We start from the raw sequence: 20,748 nt of genomic DNA on the forward strand, positions 1-20,748 counted from the left end.
ACTCTCTAACTGTGCTGCCTCCGCCCCCCCATGGCCGGGGTCACCACCTAGCGCACGAAACCGTGCGAGTGCCGTTGCCCTGGACAGGTGGGTAGGCCGACTCTTGGGCGCAGGCACTGGCACAGGGTCCCTCATAGTGCAATCAAGTGTCTCTGACGGTGGTGGTGCACACCCGCCGTCAGACACACCGCCGTACTATGAGGGGCCCAGTGCCAGTACCGACACCCACGAGTGGGCCCCCCTTGCTTGGGCAGGGCCCCAGCATTTGCAATCTTTACCTCTCCCTGCTCCTCCGCTGTGTAGTCTGGGCCGTCAAATCCATACTGTGTCTGACACCGCTTGAGCCTGCCTCCTGATCTATAGACATATATTTTGAATGTGTACACTATGCTATCCATACATATTATCCGGTGATACGGTACCCTTTCTCACCTTTATGCAATCACGTGTAATCCATACTGGGCCTGACACCGTCTGAGCCTGCCTCCTGATCTATAGACATATATTTTGAATGTGTACACTATGCTATCCATACATGTTATCCGGGGATACGGTACCCTTTCTCACCTTTGTGCAATCACGTGTAATCCATACTGGGCCTGAGAACGGCTGGCGAGCTGTTAAGCAAGCTACAGCACCTGTGGTTTGCACACGTAAGTTTTTAATTTTTTCAGGAATGACGGTTAGGCCTAATTCCGGAACTGAGGTTGACCTGCACTTACTGGGAAATCATCGTTCGCGGGTAATAATTGTAATCACAGATCCCCATCACTAACGTTGTTCAGCGGGTTATCTGCACCTGTAAGTGACAAACGCTGGCCTTTTCAGTGTAGCGCACATGCAGCCACGGACATGTAAGGGCATGACACACCAGTTATTGGCCAATCTCACGTGCCAGAGCCTCGCGTGTCCCTCTAGTAAGCCGGACTCGGACCGCGGGGCATGACGGAGTCTCGTTCGTTAACGGAATTAAGCTTGCAATGTGTGCATCTTTTTTGTTGCTTGATGGTTGAGGTCGCCCGTGTTGAGTCAAATTACGCCGTAGGCTCCACTCCTGGTGGTGCCCTTCTGGACATTCCTTTAAGGTTCAGCTTTGCAACCATACTGCCCACGTAAAACAAACACTTTGCCTTCATGAACGCTGTTTGGAGGGTCGTGACTCGTGGGAATAACGCCGCCCAATCAGTTAACCTGCTAGAGAGATCCTTCTTTGCTCCCAAGCATGACATCACACTCCCTAGGAGGAAGGTAATGCCACTGTGGCGACCGTACTCCTGGGGGCAACACAAGTGCACTGATGCCCAGCCACTGCTCGATGAATCTGCTGGTACATTGACCCAGACCACTACATTCCCCTCGCACGCTACACGGCCTGAATCTGACCCTGATGAAACTCAGGTTACCCTTCCCATATACAGTTCCATCTTACACGGTGACAAAGAGGAAGCTGCAGATGAAAGTGCAGGTTCGGCCCACCCGCCGTCAGACACACCACCGTACTATCAGGGGCCCTGTGCCAGTGCCGTCGCCAACGAGTGGGCCCCCCCTGCTTGCTCAGGATCACAGCACTTGCAAGGTTGAAATACTGTGCAGTGAGATGGAAGATGGGGACGACGAGGAGTCCACACTAGTACAGGGATTCCCTAGCGAGGAGACTTATTTGATTGTTTTCAATGTTGGGACAGCAATTTTTGGGGAGCACTATACTCTGGAGAATGATAGATGGGGCCCACCATACACTGGAACATTCCAAAGGTGGACATCAGACACTGGAGCAGCATTTACAGGGCCCATTATACACTAGAGCATTAAAAATGGGGCCCATTATATATGGAGCATTATTTGGGCCCATAAAACAGTGGAGCTTCATCCATGGGGACCAACATATACTGTAGCATTATGTGGAGCTCATCATATACTGTTTCAAACATTATATGGGACCAATGATTCTGTATGGAGAAATAGATGGGCCTCGTCATGAGATGTAAAAAGTGAAGTATTTTTCATTGTACTATACCGCTATTTCTCTGCCGTATCGGAGCATGATGAGTTGTGGTATGTGTTAAAGGGGCGCTCTTTCGCCCAGGGCACTTGAAAACCTGGAGCCAGCCCTACCCCCCCCACAACTTTAGCCAAATAACCCCCATTTTTCAGTGCGTAACTTGTATTATGAAGTTAATTAAGGTTGACAAGCTTAAGTAATAAGAATTGATGCTTTTGGCATTCAAATGGGCACTGTAGGTGTGTTTCCTGTCCTCCTCTCACTGCTGACTTTAATTCCTCATTGACTTGCATTGGGTTTCGTGTTTCGGTCGGACACCGACTTTTCCCTATAGTCGGCCGATTTTGCTCGACCCGACTTTTGGAAAAGTCGGGTTTAAAAGTCGGGTTTCATGAAACGAAACTCGACCCTAAAAATGCAAAAGTCACTCAACTCTACTAACGAGTATACTCGCTCATCCCTAATATGAACTTCAAGTTCTGAAATGCAAAGTAAAGCTACTCTTAAATACTACTACAGCGTGGAATGACTACTGTTTCAGCAGCAGCGCAGTCAACCAGAAATATCCATCTCCTTTTATTCCTCAATATATTTGCAGATGAAGATTTCCTTCCATTCGTGGGTGTGACTGCAGCAGCTATAGGTATACTCCATGGGCATACAATGGGGTTGTGATATTCACAACCTGGTTAGGTGAGCACGCCTCTTGCCAAGACCACCCCCACCGTAAGTTCCTCTGCCGTATACCGTATAACTCTATGTGTTTCTCTTTTTTCTCTTCTAATAAAGAATCATAGAATCGTAGAGTTGGAAGGGACCTCCTGGGCCATCTGGTCTAACCCCCTGCTCAAAGCAGGATTCGCTAAATCATCCCAGTCAGATGTCTGTCCAGCCTCTGTTTGAAGACTTCCATTGAAGGAGAACTCACCACTTCTCGTGGCAGCTTGTTCCACTCATTGGTCACTCTAACTGTCAAAAAGTTTTTTCTAATATCTAATCTGTGTCTCCTCCCTTTCAGTTTCATCCCATTGCTTCTAGTCTTTCCTTGTGCAAATGAGAATAAAGTTGATCCTTCTACAATGTGACAGCCCTTTAGATATTTGTAGACAGCTATTAAGTCTCCTCTCAGTCTTCTCTTTTGCAAACTAAGCAATCCCAAATCCTGCAACCTTTCCTCATAAGACAGGGTTTGCAGACCGGTCACCATTCTGGTTGCTCTTTTCTGAACTTGCTCCAGTTTGTTGATGTCTTTTTTAAAATGTGGCGCCCAAAACTGGACACAATATTCCAGATGAGGTCTGACCAAAGAGGAGTAGAGGGAAATAATGACTTCACGTGATCTAGACTGTATGCTTCTGTTAATACATCCTAGAATTGCATTTGCCTTTTTTGCTGCTGCATCACACTGTTGACTCATATTCGGTCTGTGATCTATTAGTATACCCAAGTCTTTTTCACATGTGCTGTTGCTTAGGCCTATTCCTCCCATTCTGTATATGCTTTTTTCATTTTTATTGCCCAGATGTAGTACTTTGCATTTTTCCCTGTTAAAAACCATTCTGTTAGTTGCTGCCCACTTCTCCAGTTTATTTATATCTTTTTGAATCCTCTCTCTCTCTTCTCTAGTATTAGCTATCCCTCCTAGCTTTGTGTCATCAGCAAATTTAATCAGTTTACCCTCAATTCCTTCATCTAAATCGTTGATAAAGATGTTGAACAATACAGGGCCCAGGACAGAGCCCTGTGGTACCCCACTTGAGACATTCTTCCAACTGGATGTGAAGCCATTTACGACCACTCTTTGGGTCCGATCACTAAGCCAGTTATGAATCCACCTAACAGTTGCCTTGTCCATTCCATACTTAGTCATTTTTTCAATAAGGATTGTATGAGATACTTTGTCAAATGCTTTGCTGAAGTCAAGATATACTATATCTACAGCAATTCCTTGATCTACCCAATCAGTGATTCCGTCACAGAAGGAAATTAAGTTTGTCTCTAACATGACTTATTAGTTACAAACCCATGCTGACTGTTTAATCACTTCATTCTTATCCAGGTACTGACATACATGTTGTTTAATAATTTGTTCAAAGATCTTTCCTGGTATAGAAGTCAGACTCACTGGCCTATAGTTGCCTGGGTCCACCTTCTTCCTCTTTTTGAAGATAGGAACAACATTTGCTCTTCTCCAGTCTTCTGGCATTTACTAAGGCCAATAATCGTCAAGTGAGCGGTCATAAGAAAGCTTCTTCTCTTCCATTGGCCCATGTAGACATGTCGTGATCAGCCAAGTTGATCATCATTTTTAGTAGCACTTTGCGCCATTTAAAGAGAGGATGTGTTGCTTAAAATATGCATGCTGAATGTGGACATAATGATAATATTAATGTTTCCCTTGGACATTGTGGTGTTAGTGGGCCATTATATGACCTTCTTTTGACCTGTATATAATAAATAGGTGCTCATTAATAGCCTGAAATCAGATTGTTTACTTCATGAGCCTAACAAAAGATATTTTTTTATAAGTCCCAGAAAAGTATCAAAATACTCTCAAAAATAAACGCAATGGCTGCAAAGGAATGACCAACAGATTAATGAACAGATGGGACAGTCAAAATAGAAGTTGCTCTTAGGCCCTGCTCACATCATGGTATTAACTTCTGATTCATGTAAAAATTAGAAAAAGCTCCGGGTGTATACCTCTTACAGAAAGCTGCAACATATTCCATTGTACAGGCTTACTGTGGACACATTACTCATATTGTCCTATTGTAAAAAGAGCATTTGTAACTGTGTACCATTCTACGAATCATGGTGTGAACATAGGCTCTACCAATACCTTCTTTAATCCTAGGTAGAGATGAGTGAACCCCCACTGTAAAGTTCAGGATTTGTATCGGACACCTAGAGTAAGAGGCTGAACTCCGAACACGGACTTCTCCTGTAAGTCCGCTTAGAGTTCAGGAGTACGAGAAGGAGAGAGAGAGAGAGAGAGAGAGAGGGAGCTTTCCAGTGCCAAAGTTCGGGTTCCCACTTCTTTCTACAGGGTTCAAATTTGGGTACAGTTCAAATAGCCAAACTTGACTTTGCACTAAAGTTTTGGTCAAACCTGACTAAATCATACTTAGACTGATCCCCCATCCCTACCTATAGGCCCTAAGAGGGTAAATGAACAGAGGAAGTCATTGTGAGACAACCCTTTTATGTACCTGTTGTTTCCTCTAGTGAAATTACTGTATTTCTTCCTTCTATTAAATATTTCCATATCCTCTTCTAGAAACAATTCTAATGTTTAATAGAATATCTGCTGAAGAAATGTTTGCAGCTGGACAATTATGGTGTAATAGAATGACTATTATATACCGAAAAGCATTGTGGCAAGGTCACTACGATAAACATAGCACAAGACAATGGGGAAGGAAATCCCTGCCCTCCATTTTTCACAACACACATGGGAAATAAGGACACGTAGACATAGCAGGTGAAGAATACGTAAGTTGGCACATACAGCACATTTGCTGACATTTAGCAAACATTACTTTCTGACTTAGTCATATAGATGAATGTTACATTTGCTATTAAATGTACTATACAGTGAAAGGTTCTCACTACCAATGATTTAGACTGGTTGCAGATCGTTAAAATAGCTTTCATGGAATTAGAAATACATATTGTCTTTGCATTTATAAATCTGCGTATGGTGGGCTGATTTTTATTACTAATCTAACAATAGTGAGGATACAAATACAGACATAATATAATGAACACTTTTATCAGGAAAATGCTTCCTACATCAGGCGCCACACAAAGGAAACCATTTAGCACTGGGCTTACAAGTTCTTTGATGTAGTTTGATACAGCAAGTGCTTATAACTTTTCAATAGTTGGACTTGGTTAACATCACAGACTTTATTCTTCCTCTTATGATGGTACACAGAGTTATTCTCTATTATTTTTGGTAAAAAGCATTAAATAGATCAGATGTAATGTCTGTAAGTTGTAAGATAGAGCGACTTCTTCCTTAAGTGTGGGCAACTGAAAAGCTCTTTTTTACACACGGTTCACACAGTTAAATTTTCAGGCTCATAACTTATGACTTCATGTCGGGACTTAACAGTAACAACACCGTACACTATTTTCTTAGATGAACTCAAACAACAATTGACCCAAGATAAAAGTGACCATATTTTACTTACAGTGCCACCAGGGCTATAATGAAAAACAAACCTCTAATGAAGTTCTGATGAGTATAATCCCGTAATTGATGCAATAGTACATTGTGACTCTACCTCAAACTAGGGTGTTCATCAGGTCAAAGGATAACTGAAACCTAAAGCTATCACCATAGTGCAGGAAGTAAAGCTGTCCACACCTTAGAAAAGAGTTGGCCCAACATTTGTTCAACCGACAGCTAGCTTTCCCTATTTTCTCATAGACCTGAACACCGGACCGAACTTCCATGTGTTTCTATGGGGTGAGCAGAGTAATCCACTGGTAGACACCTCTGGCAGTGGCCAATCCGCCATGAAAACAAAAGGATCAGACATTTAAATTCAAGCTGCTTGAATCTTATCTCTCACATCACCTGTAAGGACTGTAATATACCATATGCTGTGTTTTTTGCTTGAACCATCTAGAAACTAGATATAAGCTGCCTTTGCTATTAAAGTTAAGAGTTAAGGCCCCGTCTCACATAACGAGATCGCTAGCGAGATCGCTATTGCGTCACCGATTTTGTGATGCAACAGCGATCTCGCTATGTGTGACACAAAGCGGCGACCGACCCCCTCGCTGGATATCGCTGATCGTGCTCGAATGTCCCAGGCCATTTTCTGATCGTTGGCGTCCCGCTGGCCAGCATGCATCGCTGTGTTTGACGCCAACGAGCGACCTCATTGGCGACGCAGAACTCAGGGACGCAGGCGTGAGTCGTCAGAATAGCTGCCGTGTGACAAGGTCCCAACAACCGCCGAGGTTGTTATACAGATCGCCGGATCGTTGCTGCATCGTTGAGTAGATCTGGCTGTTTGATAGCTTACTAGCGACCATTTAGCGACACACCAGCGATCTTTACCAGGTCGTATTGTTGTTGGGATCACTGGTGCGTCGCTTAGTGTAACGGTACCCTAAGACTAGATTGTTGGACAATCTATTCAAAGCCCCTGTCTAAGTTTCCTAAGAAAATACCAGTTAAAATCTTGCAGCATCCTGCGCTATTTTGTCTGATGAAATGCTAGACACCATTGGTCAGTGTGGGGTCATGATCCAGGTTGGATTATGACAGATAAATGCACAAGTAACCTTTTTTTTTCCTTAAGCTGTGTGCTTAAAGTTAGTTTTGCCCCCGGTAGCAAGTAGGGTCATTGCACTGTGGTGGTTTCAGTTCTAGTTTTGCCCCCGGTGGCCGTTAGGGTCATTGCACTCTGGTTACTTTAGTTTAGTGCACGTGATTATAAAGCAGGTGTGATTGCTCTGGCTCTGACCTATAAAAGCGTGTCAGGTGTTGCAATCACTGTTGGTGATATTGCTCATTTCCAACCAAGTCTGGTGAAGGAAGGAACTACAGAGAGGAGTTCCTGGCAGCTCAGGGGAGTTCTGGTGTTATAGCTTCAGGTGGAAGCTGAATTCAGGTGTCGAGCTTCAGGGGAGAAGCTCAACTTTGGTGTCGTACTCTGTTGCTTGGAGCAATAGCAACAGAGCAAAGCTAAGTGGTCTTATCCCTGTTTGTACCTTTCCTTTTGTGTGTTTCAGTGCAGTGGTGGGATTAGTTTCTGCACTGTCCATTTCACTAGAAAGGGCTAGGTGCAGGGCGAGCTAGGGTTTTTAGGTATCCTGCTCGGCGCCAGGTGCGGAACCTGCATAGGGACTGTCAGGAGTGTAGAGACACAGACTCAGGGGAGTGCAGGAGGTCTCCACGTCCCCGTTCCCTATCGCAAGGCCCTCCATTGTACCAGTTTCCCTGGTGTTTCCCTTTATTAATTAAATTCGCCCTGCTGGAGGCAGTGTATCCAGATACACATGTAATTCTGAAATTCGCCTGCTGGAGGCGGTGTATCCGGCTGCACGTTATATTATTTAAATTCGCCCTACTGGAGGCAGTGTATCCAGGGTCACGTGTGTCAGAGAAATTCGCCCTGCTGGAGGCGGTGTGTCCAGTCACACGTAACCATCACATGTGATTTGTCAGGTGATAATGTTGTTAAGTGGTCAAGTTGCTATTACGATAATTTAGTTATTCTTCTCCTATGATGAGCAGAACAGCAGAATTAAATAATACTGATGTACACAGGGGCTAATAATTACAGCTTTCGCATAATTTTCAAGCTGTGGTTTTCATCTCAAGTTCTCCCAACCTACATGTATTTGTAATGATATGTTACAGAGATGACTGGTTATAATGGAACAAGCTAAAGAATACTGCATCATTCCTCCTTACACCTGCAATGAAAGGTTCCAATGTACAGAACTATGCAAAAGTTTTAGGTAGGTATGAAAAATCTTGCAAAGTATGACTGCTTTCAAAAATAGAAGTGTTTTTAATTTATTTTTGTATTCAAAAAGAAAATGTAAAGTGAATGAACAAAACTGAAATATAAATCAAATTGGTGTGACCGCCCTTTCCATTCAAAACAGCATCAAATTGTCAAATCTCCTAGGCAGTGCAGTGGAGTTAGAGTCCGTGTCCATTTTGGTGGAATTGGAGTAGAAGTCAGTCGGAATAAAGTGGACCGACGCTGACTCTTAAAATATCTAATAAATTGGGTACAGTAGTACAATGCAGTTTGTGCAGAATATTTTTTAATAAGAATTTGGGAACGTTATGAAATGTCCTATAAATATCTATTCTGTTCCTGATCTAAGGATCTGGGCTTTTGGTTGAGATGAAAAAGTGCTGCACTTTACGTACCGTATATACTTGAGTATAAGTCGATCCGAGTATAAGTCGACCCCCCCTAATTTTGCCACAAAAAACTGGGAGAACTTATTGACTCGAGTATAAGTCTAGGGTGGGAAATGCTCCATAAATTATTCCCCCCTATGGTGTCCCCAGAAGAAGCTCCATAGATTATTCCCCCATATGCTGCCCCCATTAGAAGCTCCATATTGTTCCCCCATAAGCAGCTCCATAGATTATTCCCCCATATACTGCCCCCATAAGAAGCTCCATAGATTGTTCCCCCATATACTGCCCCCATTAGAAGCTCCATAGATTATTCCCCCATATACTGCCCCCATAAGAAGCTCCATAGATTGTTCCCCCATATACTGCCCCCATTAGAAGCACCATAGATTATTCCCCCATATACTGCCCCCATTAGAAGCTCCTTAAGATTATTCCCCCATGTACTGCCGCTGCTGCTGCATGTAAAAATAAAAAAATGACATACTCACCTCTCCGTCGCTGGGTGTCAGATTCTCACCTGTCCTGCGTCCAAGGCTGCTCACCGCTATCTGCCACGTCATCAGTCAGTGACGTTCGACTGCAGGGGGCGCGGCGCGCACTAACCATGTCACCGCGCCCTCTGCTGTCTGAAGTCACTGACCGATGACAGACAGCAGCAAGCAGCCATGGACGCAGGACAGGTGAGTATCGCTATACTTACCCGTCCTGACGCTGTGTCTTGAGCCCCCAGCTTCTCCACGCTCTCTCTTCCTGACTTCAGCGGTCACGTGGTACCGCTCATTAAAACTCATGAATATGCGCATATTCATGAGTTTTAATGAGCGGCACCTCGTGACCGCTGAAGGCAGGAAGAGAGAGCACGGGGAGAAGCTGGGGGCTCAAGACACAGCGTCAGGACGGGTAAGTATGACCTGACACCCCCGCCCCCCCTCCCCCTCCGACCCCCTTTGTATATGACTCGAATATAAGACGAGAGGGGGACTTTCAGACCAATTTTTTGGGCTGAAAATCTCGACTTATATTCGAGTATATACGGTATATGCTTAGTAGTGAAGTTTCTCCTCCAGTGCTGTGGAGTCAGAGTCGTGGAGATGGTGTCAAGGAAATTGAGGAGTCTGAGTTGGAGGTTTGGGTTACAGACTCCACAGCCCTGCTCCTAGGTACACTTACACAGTTTTTGAAGACACTCTGCAGGGAGGTTGTTCTACATATCTAGGAGAACTGACCACAGAGATTCTGTTAATTGTATTCTTGTGGCAAAACTGTAATTTCATTTCATCCCACACAAACTAAATAATGTTGATCTATTCTAAGGGCTCTGTCAGGGCCACATCATTATTTTAAGCAGTACATGAACGTCTTTATGATGAAGAGAATTTCTAATGACATTGGTTATATGATTGTGGTGATTGTTCTGCTGCAGAAAAAAATTGGAGCCAATCAGATGCCTTCCTGAAAGTATTGCATTATGGATGAGTATCTGTCTGTATTTCTCAGCATTGAGGACACCAAGAAATGGGCATTGTTGAGGACCATAAACACACTTTAATATGGTATTTATTTTATTTATTTCCCTTTAAAAACAGAAGATGTCCAGCAGTGACATCAACTCAGATCTGGTAGCAATCAGTGGACCCAACTACAATCAAATTTGGTCAAGATTGTGTCCTCGATGCTAAAAGTTCCATATTTATTTTGCAGCCGAGCAATGACCACAAGCATACAGACAATGCAATTAAGAACTATCTTCAGGGTAAAGAAGTAGTAGTAGTCCTGGAATTACTATTATGTCCCCCAAAGGGCCCTGATCTCAATATTATCAAGTATGGCTGGGATTACATGAAGAGATGAAAGGATTTTCACAAGCTTTTATTTACAGAGGATCTGTGGTAAGTTCTCCAAGATGTTTGGAACAACCTCCCTGTTTTGTGGCTTCAAAAACTACATATAAGTGTAACTACAAGAAGTGATACTTTGATGCTGCTTTTAAAGGGAATCTGTCACCTCATTTTTGGCCTATGACATGTGGCCACCGCCATCAGGAACTTATCTACAGCATTCTGTAATGCTTTAGATAAGCCCCGGATGTAACCTGAAAGATAAGAAAAACGAGTTAGATTATACTCACCCGGGGGTCCGGTCCGGTCTGATGGGTGTCGCGATCTGGTCTGGCGCCTCCCATCTTCTAGCAATGACGTCCTCCTTCTTACTTGTGCTGCGGCTCCTGCGCAGGCATACTTTATCTGCTCTGTTGAGGGCAGAGTAAAGTAATGCAGTGCACAGGCGCCGGGAAAAGTCAGAGAGGTTCGGCACCTGCGCACTGCAGTACTCTGCTCTGCTCTCAACATGGCAGATAAAGGAGCCGCGGCAGAAGTAAGAAGGAGAACGTCATCGCTAGAAGAAGGGAGACGCCAGACCGGAACGCGACACTCACCGCACTGGACCGCGCCCCCCGGTGAGTATAATCTGACTAGTTTTTCTTATCTTTCAGGTTACATCTGGGGCTTATCTAAAGCATTACAGAATGCTGTAGATAAGCCCCTGATAGCGGTGGCTGCAGCTCATAGGCCGAAAATGGGGTGACAGATTCCCTTTAAGGCAAAGGGCAGTCACACCAAACATTGACGTAGTTCAGATTTCTCCTTTATTCATTCACTTAGCAATGTGTTAACTGAGAAAAAACAAACTATTAACAGCTCTATTTTTGAAAGCATTTTAACTTTGCACCATTTTTCCAATCTTGCCTAAAACTTTTGCACATACTGCATATATATACACATCTTCTACTAACTACAATTGAAAAATAAACCATACTGGAATATCGTAAACATTGTCTTATGGCAGCATACTTCCAGTATTTTAGAGTAAGGCCGGGGTCACACTGGCGAGGAATACGGCCGAGTGAGAGGCGCTAAAAGCACGCATTACACACGGACAAATTATTCTCTATGGGGTCCCTCGCACCAGCCGTATATTTCTCATCCGTATTCTACGGTCCGTGCCAATCGCAGCATGCTGCGATTGTCAGCGTACTACGGCCGTAATACGCCAATGCAAGTCTATGGGTGCGCAAAAAATGCGGATTACACACGGACCACACATGTGACTTGCGAGAAATACGCACCCGGTGTCTTTTAGCAAAGCCGGCAATTCAGTGCACTATACAGTAAACTCACACTGACAGGTTTAATAAAGAAACGAAAGAATAGATATAGACACATAGAATGCATATATATACACTCACTGGCCACTTTATTAGGTACACCATGCTAGTAAGGGGTTGGACCCCCTTTTGCCTTCAGAACTGCCTCAATTCTTCGTGGCAGAGATTCAACAAGGTGCTGGAAGCATTCCTCAGAGATTTTGGACCATATTGACATGATGGCATCACACAGTTGGCGCAGATTTGTCGGCTGCACATCCCTGATGCGAATCTCCCGTTCCACCACATCCCAAAGATGCTCTATTGGATTGAGATCTGGTGACTGAGGAGGCCATTTGAGTACAGTAAACTCATTGTCATGTTCAAGAAACCAATCTGAGATGATTCGAGCTTTATGACATGGCGCATTATCCTGCTGAAAGTAGCCATCAGATGTTGGGTACATTGTGGTCATAAAGGGATGGACATGGTCAGCAACAATACTCAGGTAGGCTGTGGCGTTGCAACGATGCTCAATTGGTACCAAGGGGCCCAAAGAGTGCCCAGAAAAAATTCCCCACACCATGACACCACCACCACCAGCCTGAACCGTTGATACAAGGCAGGATGGATCCATGCTTTCATGTTGTTTACGCCAAATTCTGACCCTACCATCCGAATGTCGCAGCAGAAATCGAGACTCATCAGACCAGGCAACGTTTTTCCAATCTTCTACTGTCCAATTTCGATGAGCTTGTGCAAATTGTAGCCTCAGTTTCCTGTTCTTAGCTGAGAGGAGTGGTACCCAGTGTGGTCTTCTGCTGCTGTAGCCCATCTGCCTCAAAGTTCGACGCACTGTGCGTTCAGAGATGCTCTTCTGCCTACCTTGGTTGTAACGGGTGGCAATTTGAGTCACTGTTGCCTTTCTATCAGCTCGAACCAGTCTGCCCATTCTCCTCTGACCTCTGGCATCAACATGGCATTTCCGGCCACAGAACTGCCGCTCACTGGATTTTTTTTCTTTTTCGGACCATTCTCTGTAAACCCTAGAGATGGTTGTGCGTGAAAATCCCAGTAGATCAGCAGTTTCTGAAATTCTCAGACCAGCCCTTCTGGCACCAACAATCATGCCACGTTCAAAGGCACTCAAATCACCTTTCTTCCCCATACTGATGCTCGGTTTGAACTGCAGGAGATTGTCTTGACCATGTCTACATGCCTAAATGCACTGAGTTGCCGCCATGTGATTGGCTGATTAGAAATTAAGTCTTAACACACAGTTGGACAGGTGTACCTAATAAAGTGGCCAGTGAGTGTATATATATATAGATATATATTCTATGTGTCTATATCTATTCTTTGGTTTCTGTTTAGAAACCCTGCCATAGGGCTCCATTATATGTCCATTTTGCAAGCCTGCGAGAAAATCTCGCCATACGGATTACATACGGATGCTTACATGCGCAAAATACGCGACCACACCTTGATTACGGATGACATACGGAGCACTGTTTAGGGGCCATTCATCCGTATTACGCATGTAAAATACTGACCGTATTTTGCGTCGGTTAGTGTGACCCAGGCCTAAAAATAATAGTACAATTGAAAAAATATATATCAACACATACCATGCCAACAGAGGCCAAAAATACATTTTTTGCCTCCATGGTGTGAATGGAGCCCTATTGGAAAGGGTCACTGAATAAATATAGCTCTGCATTTAACATGGTAGTACTACAGATTTCCTATATTGACAGAGCTGTATTTGTTCAGCTACATAAATGTCATCCATGGCAATATATATTATTGTCTGTTATGTTTTTTTTCATAGTATAACAATATTCTATCTTGTCTATCAATGTTAGTAGAAAAAAAAACAAATTTGGAAAAATATAAAACTTAAAATGTGCATCACATTTACCAGTGAAATCTAAAGGGGCTGACCAATTTGAACAGTTGGAAGTTTAGGACCTTCTCTCATTGAGAATGAAGGGGTCACGCTGCCGGTTTAGTTCGGCAGTGCTCATTTTCCCGGCACAGAGGCAGTTAGGGTGGCCACACAGAGCAATTTCTTCAATGGAAAAAAAAGCCTCCACATGCATGGTGCGCTATTTGTACGTTACTGAGCCGCAAACTACTGTACCCATGAAAACCCGTATGGAAGTTCTAATATTACGAATTTGTACCTAACAGCTGTGGTCCACTGGCCTTTATTATATTGCATTGGAGATCCTCACTCCACAGTGTACATATGGACAGCACATGACAATTCATCTTGTTCACATCATGTTCCCATGGAAAGCTCCTGACACGTACACGTGTCCATATGGCTTTATTGTCAAACGGAGGTCAAAAGAGTGTCCTATTGGCCTCCATCTGGCTGGTATGTAACAGTTTTTCCAAAGGTGCAGTAAAAAGGAAACATTAAATGTATACGTTTATTTAAACATTGATGACTATGGGAGACAAATACCACTTTATGGCATCTATTACAAGTGTCATTTATAAGGATTTCATGACATATCTCTTAAAAAGAATGCCATTATAGCCTATGGATGATGCCAATGGTATCCAAATTTCAGATGCATCATGAAACCCTATAGAAAAGTTCATGAAGTGGACCACATTGCAGCCTATTGGTACAAGATGCCACTTCTAGACACCTATGATCACCTTCATTTAACTAATGTACATCGAGAGCTTTTATTGGCACATGTGTCACACAGTTAATACCGTTCATGTGAACAGGGCTTTATGTGGACGGAAGTATATGAAAACATTAAGTGAATGAATGAATAAATGGAAGGATGCAGTGTCTTAATGCATTCACTCCTGCTATATTTGCTGTTAGAAATTATTAATAATATTTATAGAAATATAACTAACATTTATACTATGTACTCGGATATTTTTAAAATATACATGCATATAAAAAACAACAATTATAAGGTAAGTCACCTGAATCACCAATTCACTGTACATTTCAGACACCGCTGTTCTTGAAAATATCACAAAATCTTTTATGTCCACGTGAAAGGAAAGATTTATAAAGACAAGTGTGATATGTCGGCTAAATCTCACAGTAACTCCTAATAGGAGAACGGAGAACAATACAATAAAATGGTCTAGTAATAATAACTAAACAGCCAAGTCCTAGGTATTGTTATGTTACCAAAAAGAGGGTTTCTTCTAGGTATTTGGGCCAAAATTTGATCAGCGCTACAATAGTAAATCGCTGTCAATGAGACTCACTCCAAATGCTCGCAGTTACTCACAAGTGACAAAAGTGCAGATGTGAAGTTGGAACCTTAAGAAAAAGCCTGACATTGCTTGACACAAACCCATTATATACGTGTGTGTGTGTGTGTGTGTGTGTGTGTATGTATATATATATATATACATATATGCACACACTTACTTTAGGAGTGCTCCTTTCCCACACCCCCAGTGCCTATTGTCAGCCAGTGTCTCCCAGGGCTGTGTGACTGATCTGCTGAGATGAGGGGAGGAGATGGCTCCAACCAAGCGGGAAGTTTTAATGAATTCAAGGGACATGAGGGCACTTACCCAGAGCACAGAGCAATGGCAGCAGATAGCCCAGCCTGGTCATGTCTGCTGTCCTGAGGTGTTCTTATCTCACAGCACACTGACACTGTGCAGACTCTGGAGCAGCCCCTCTTGCTCTTCTCCCCCAGTGGTAGCTGCAGCCTGTGGACTTGCTAGGGTGGGATTCCCTCTATGTCCAGTGATGCTTTGGCACTTGCTGCTCCTGCTCTAACCCCCCCACTGACTGCCTGGGGAGGTATCAGGGGGGATCTGACAAGTACAAATCCACTCTGCTCTCTCCAATAGAAAACTTGGGTGGACCTGCCCCAAAAACAATAACATAGGAAACTCCTCCTTCAGCAAAGCTCACCAAGATATGTGCAGGATGCCAGCTCAATGGAAATGACTCTATGAAAGGAATGGCTGAGGAAGTCCTGTGCTAAAACAATCATTATACTCCGCTGCCTGTGAAGAGTGCAGGGTGGGGAACAATAAGGAGCCCCTGTTACCATGGCGTCTAGGAGGGATGGCTGCCCTTCATAATCTGCACCAGACAGCTGGATCCTCCTAGTTCTGGGGACAGGGATTAGCTGCAGCCCATTTGTCTACTAATACCTCAAGTGCAGCAACAACTGACCTCACAGGACACGTTAGGGACTGGCCATCTTGTGTTTTCTGTAGATGTGCTCATCCACCATGGCCCGATACAAACACAGCTGTGTGGCTGGAATCTTAGACCGCTTGTAATACTTTTGTTTCCGTTTCTAATCATGTTCAAGATTACTGCTTGCTGTCAGTGTATGGGAACATTATTGTTAACGTTCATCCCTCTGGTGAAGTGATGAAATACCGCTATGCTGCGTTAGTACTTTGTGTTTGGTGGGGTCCAGCATGTGCAGAATTCCAGTTCAATGGTCCGCGTATAAAAAAAGTCGCAGCATGCGCTACTTTGGCCTATATTCTGGATCAGACTTGCCCATTATAAGTCAATTCGTGAGTGGAAAATAGATCACTTACCATCCGTGAGTCAGGCGTTCTTCATGGATGCATTATAAGTATTGAGATATAAATGTGGACTTGTCTTTTATGATTTCTGAAATTGTTCATGTAAAAAAACGGATGCCGTACTGATGAACAAAATGGACGTACGGATTTAACAAAAAATAGACACACTGATGGCATACGGATGACAATATGGATGAAAAATTGTCTTTTTTTTCTGTACGTAAAATGGATGATCTTGCATATGCTCATGTGAACCCGGCCATATCAGAAGGAAAAACCCTTATAACATTCATTGCCTGAAAATAACAGTACAAAGTCAATTATGATGTCCGGTCAGAAGTGAGCACACCTGTATCTGTTCTAAATAATCTAATACCCTGTTCACACCTGCATTTAGAGTTTATGGCTCCATTTTAGGAAGAGAACAGAATCCATGTGAAAGGATCCTCAACATAACGGATGCAAACTGAGGCAGGAGGCCCCTATTAACTACAGTGGGGTTTGTCTGGTTTCTATTTTGTGACTATATTATAAACTGTACAAAAAGTCCATCATACAGTGTGATCTGCTAGGCTCTGGTCATACCGCGGCCAGGTGCTACAGACCTGTATCTAGAAAGCCTGTACTCCAGATAGATACATTGCAGAAAACAAGGCTCTGTATCCATCTGAATGGGACCTGTGAGTCCAAAAAAGCCTCCAAAAATAGTGCAACCTGCTGTGTCTCCAACATGAAATGTGACAAATGGAATCTGACACCTGATACATTTAAAAATAAAATTCATACACAACGTATATATTTAGTCCAAGTTCTCATATAAAGTTGCTGCTAATCAATTCATTACACAGCAAATAAGCTTTATTTGCCTTAAGCTAGAATTCTCATTTGATCCAGTCACATGCGTAATTTTCTTTCACCTATAAAGCGTGGTTTCATGTGCTTTTTTGGATGTTTTTTTCCTGGTGTTTTTGATACCTTTTCGTATTAAAAAAACATTGTCATCAACTGTTTGCTGTAAGTAAATAGGGAAATATAAACATGCCATACGTATTTGGCTATGTGCCCACGTTTCAGAAGTGCTGCGGAGATGTCCGCAGTATTTCCACAACTCCCCACTGCGGGTAAAACGCATGCGGAATTCGCATTAGTTTTCATGAAAACACAAGCGTTTTGCGAGCGTTTTTAGCTTGCGAAATTCAATCACTTTTCTAAGCAATTTGAAGCATCACTTGGAAAAGTATGACAGATTGGTCACACTTGTCAAGCATAGTGCTTGACAAGTGTGACCAACTTTTTACTATTCATGCTGCCTATGCAGCATCAAAAGTAAAAGATAGAATGTTAAAAATAATAAAAAAAAATAAAAAATAGAGACCGCTACGTCATCAGAGGTCATTCACACAAGACATCCCTGGGAACGAAAGTTGCTGGCAGCGCCGCTGAGGGTCTAGAGGCCTCCGGGGGCCAACAGAAGGCAAGTATATCCCTATTTTTTATTTTAATTCTATTTTTTACAGGAATATGGTACCCAGGGTCTCCTCTCCTCCAGACTCTGGGTACCATCCGCACATGAAGCGCTCACTTTACGCATGGTGAACATAGCCATATGCGTAAAGTGAGCATTTCAATGCAATCCTATGGCGGCGGAATCGCTGCGATTACGCAGAATTAATGGACGTGCTGCAGATTTTTCCGCTATGCGATTCCGCAGCGGTAAAATCTGTAGCTTGGGCACAGCAACTGTAGAATCCCATAGGATTGCATGGGGGTGCGTTTTGTTAGCGTTTTTAAGCGTTTGCACCGCGGTAAAAACGTGGCGGAAACGCTTAAAAAAACGCAATGTGGGCACACAGCCTTTGTGCTTGCTTGAGTCTTTGGCTTTTTTTTTTTGCAGCATGTTCTAGGCATATTGTGTGAATGAAAATCCAAATGTGTCTGAAAAAAGCACTAAAAAAAGAATGCGAAACAGAAAACCTCATATAAATCAAAAAGAAGATACAAAATGTGAAAGTGTGAAAGAAGCATTAAGGCTGTGTTCACAAGTTGCGTTTTTTCTCTGCAGGCAAAATCTGCTCTCTTGGCAGTAAAGAAGCTGCTTACAAAAAGCCTGTTTTGCTGATTTTTTTTTTTCGCTGCGTATTTGCTGCCTTTTTGTTGTCTCTTGTGCCTGCAGATAAAGTTTAGTGCCCCCTCCAAAAAAAAATAAAAAGTGATGCAACGTCCTTAGGTTTCTGCACCAAAAATGCAGCAAAACCTGATACCTGCGTTTTTGCGCTTACTCATTGGTTCCTATGGGTGAAAAAACGCTGAAAAAAGCGCTGAAACAAGTGACCTGCTGCAGTTTCCAAAACAGTCAGGAAAAAAAAAGCAAAAGTGTATCCATGAGAGTTCTGAAATCTCATAGCTTTTGTTAGTGTTATAAAACGCAGCTTAAAATTTATATAAAAAAAGCAGCAAAAAATGCACCATGTGAACACAGCCTATAAGCACCAATATAACTGCTGATCGTTGCTATGTTCATTGTACCAGTTCTGATCAATATAGGTGTTTGTCAGAATATTTCTAGGATCTGCTGGTAGTCAAATTAATAAAAATGTTGATAAATGTTAAATTAAGTTAATAAACACGTTTTAGGCTGGTTTCACATTTGCGTTTTTTAGCGCTGGAAAAAAACGCACACCTGCGCATGCGTTTTTTCCCCTATATTTAACATGGGTGCGCATACCTGCGCACTGGTCAGCGCATGTATGCGATTTTCATGCGCTGCGTTTTTTTGGGGTGTGCGTTGGGATTTTCCAGACGCAGCATGTTGCATTTTTTGGCCCTGCAAAAAAGCGCATGCGCACATATGCGCACGTTTTGCGCTAAAAATGGCCATTATAGCCTATGGATGCACATATGTGCGCACTGGCATGCTCATGTATGCGTTTTTTTGCATATGCGTTTTTTTTTTTAAATCATGGAATTTAGGGGTTTGGGTTAGAGTTAGGGTTAGTTAAGGGGGGTTAGGGTTAGGGTTATGGTCAGGGTCAGGGTTAGGGTTAGGGTCAGGGTTAGGGTTAAGTATGGTTTTGTTAAGGATTAGGGTCATGGTTAGGGTCAGGATTAGGGTTAAGTATGGTTTTGTTAAGGGTTAGGGTCAGGGTTAGGGTTAGGGTCAGGGTTAGGGTTAGGGTCAGGGTTAGGGTCAGGATTAGGGTTAAGTATGGTTTTGTTAAGGATTAGGGTCAGGGTTAGGGTCAGGATTAGGGTTAAGTATGGTTTTGTTAAGGGTTAGGGTCAGGGTTAGGGTCAGGGTTAGGGTTAGGGTCAGGGTTAGGGTTAGGGTCAGGGTTAGGGTTAGGGTTAGTTAGGGTTTAGGGTTTGGGTTAGGGTTAAGTATGATTTGGTTAAGGGTTAGGGTCAGGGTTAGGGTTAGGGTCAGGGTTAGGGTTAGGGTCAGGGTTAGGGTTAGTAAAGTCATGGTTTTGGTAGTGTGAGGGGCCACCTAAAAATGTTGGAAAAAAACACAAACGCGGTAAAAACGCGCTAAAAACGCATACAAACGCATAAAAACGCTGCGTTTTTTTCATGCATGCTCATAAAAATGCTTGAAAAAAACGCAGCAGTTGTATGCTTATGTATGCGTTTTTTCAATGCGTTTTTTTGCGGGAAAAACGCGCTGCAAAAAAAAGCAAGTGTGAAACTAGCCTTAGCAACGGATTATTTATTGAAGAATGAACCAGTGATGAAACATAGTAAGGCCAGTTTCACATTTGCGCTTCAGGGCACAGCTCCGCCTCCGGGCACATGACGCTGCATGCGTCATGCGTCCCCTATTTTTATCACTGAGGACGCAGGCCGTGCGCAGTATGCATTTGGCGGCGCCTGCGTCGTTTTGACGGTGCGCCGAGCGCAACCAAATTGCAACAGGTTGCGTTTGGCGCTGGTCGGCGCGCCGCCAAACGCATACTCCGCACAGCCTGCGTCCTCAGTGATAAAGTTACCGGCGGAGGAGCGGCAGGGGGCGGGGCTTAGCGGCGGCCGTGCGCAGGCCATCGCTGCGCCCTGAAGCGCAAATGTGAAACCGGCCTAACACTGAAGCAGAAAGACTGGTAGGATTCTATGCTTCCTCCAGCTATTACACTCTTTGTAATCAGCACATGA

The 20,748-nt window shown here is 43.5% G+C and overlaps 1 protein-coding gene across 2 annotated transcripts in view; it reads right to left on the reverse strand.

Moving 5' to 3' along the window:
- PODXL (podocalyxin like) overlaps positions 1-15,825 on the reverse strand; it is a 144,402-nt gene extending 128,577 nt beyond the window's left edge. For both annotated transcript variants that reach the window (XR_012226712.1, XM_073559903.1), the window contains exon 1: positions 15,619-15,825. Coding sequence is in view for 1 of the 2 variants with exons in the window: in XM_073559903.1 (XP_073416004.1) it covers positions 15,619-15,661 (43 nt within the window). In the remaining variant the exon portion in view is untranslated. The remainder of the gene's footprint in view (positions 1-15,618) is intronic.
- Positions 15,826-20,748: the final 4,923 nt, after the last annotated feature.

Source organism: Dendrobates tinctorius, unplaced genomic scaffold (assembly GCF_039654945.1).
Source record: "Dendrobates tinctorius isolate UK_male_01 unplaced genomic scaffold, ASM3965494v1 ptg000281l, whole genome shotgun sequence".
Taxonomy (NCBI): Eukaryota; Metazoa; Chordata; class Amphibia; order Anura; family Dendrobatidae; genus Dendrobates; species Dendrobates tinctorius.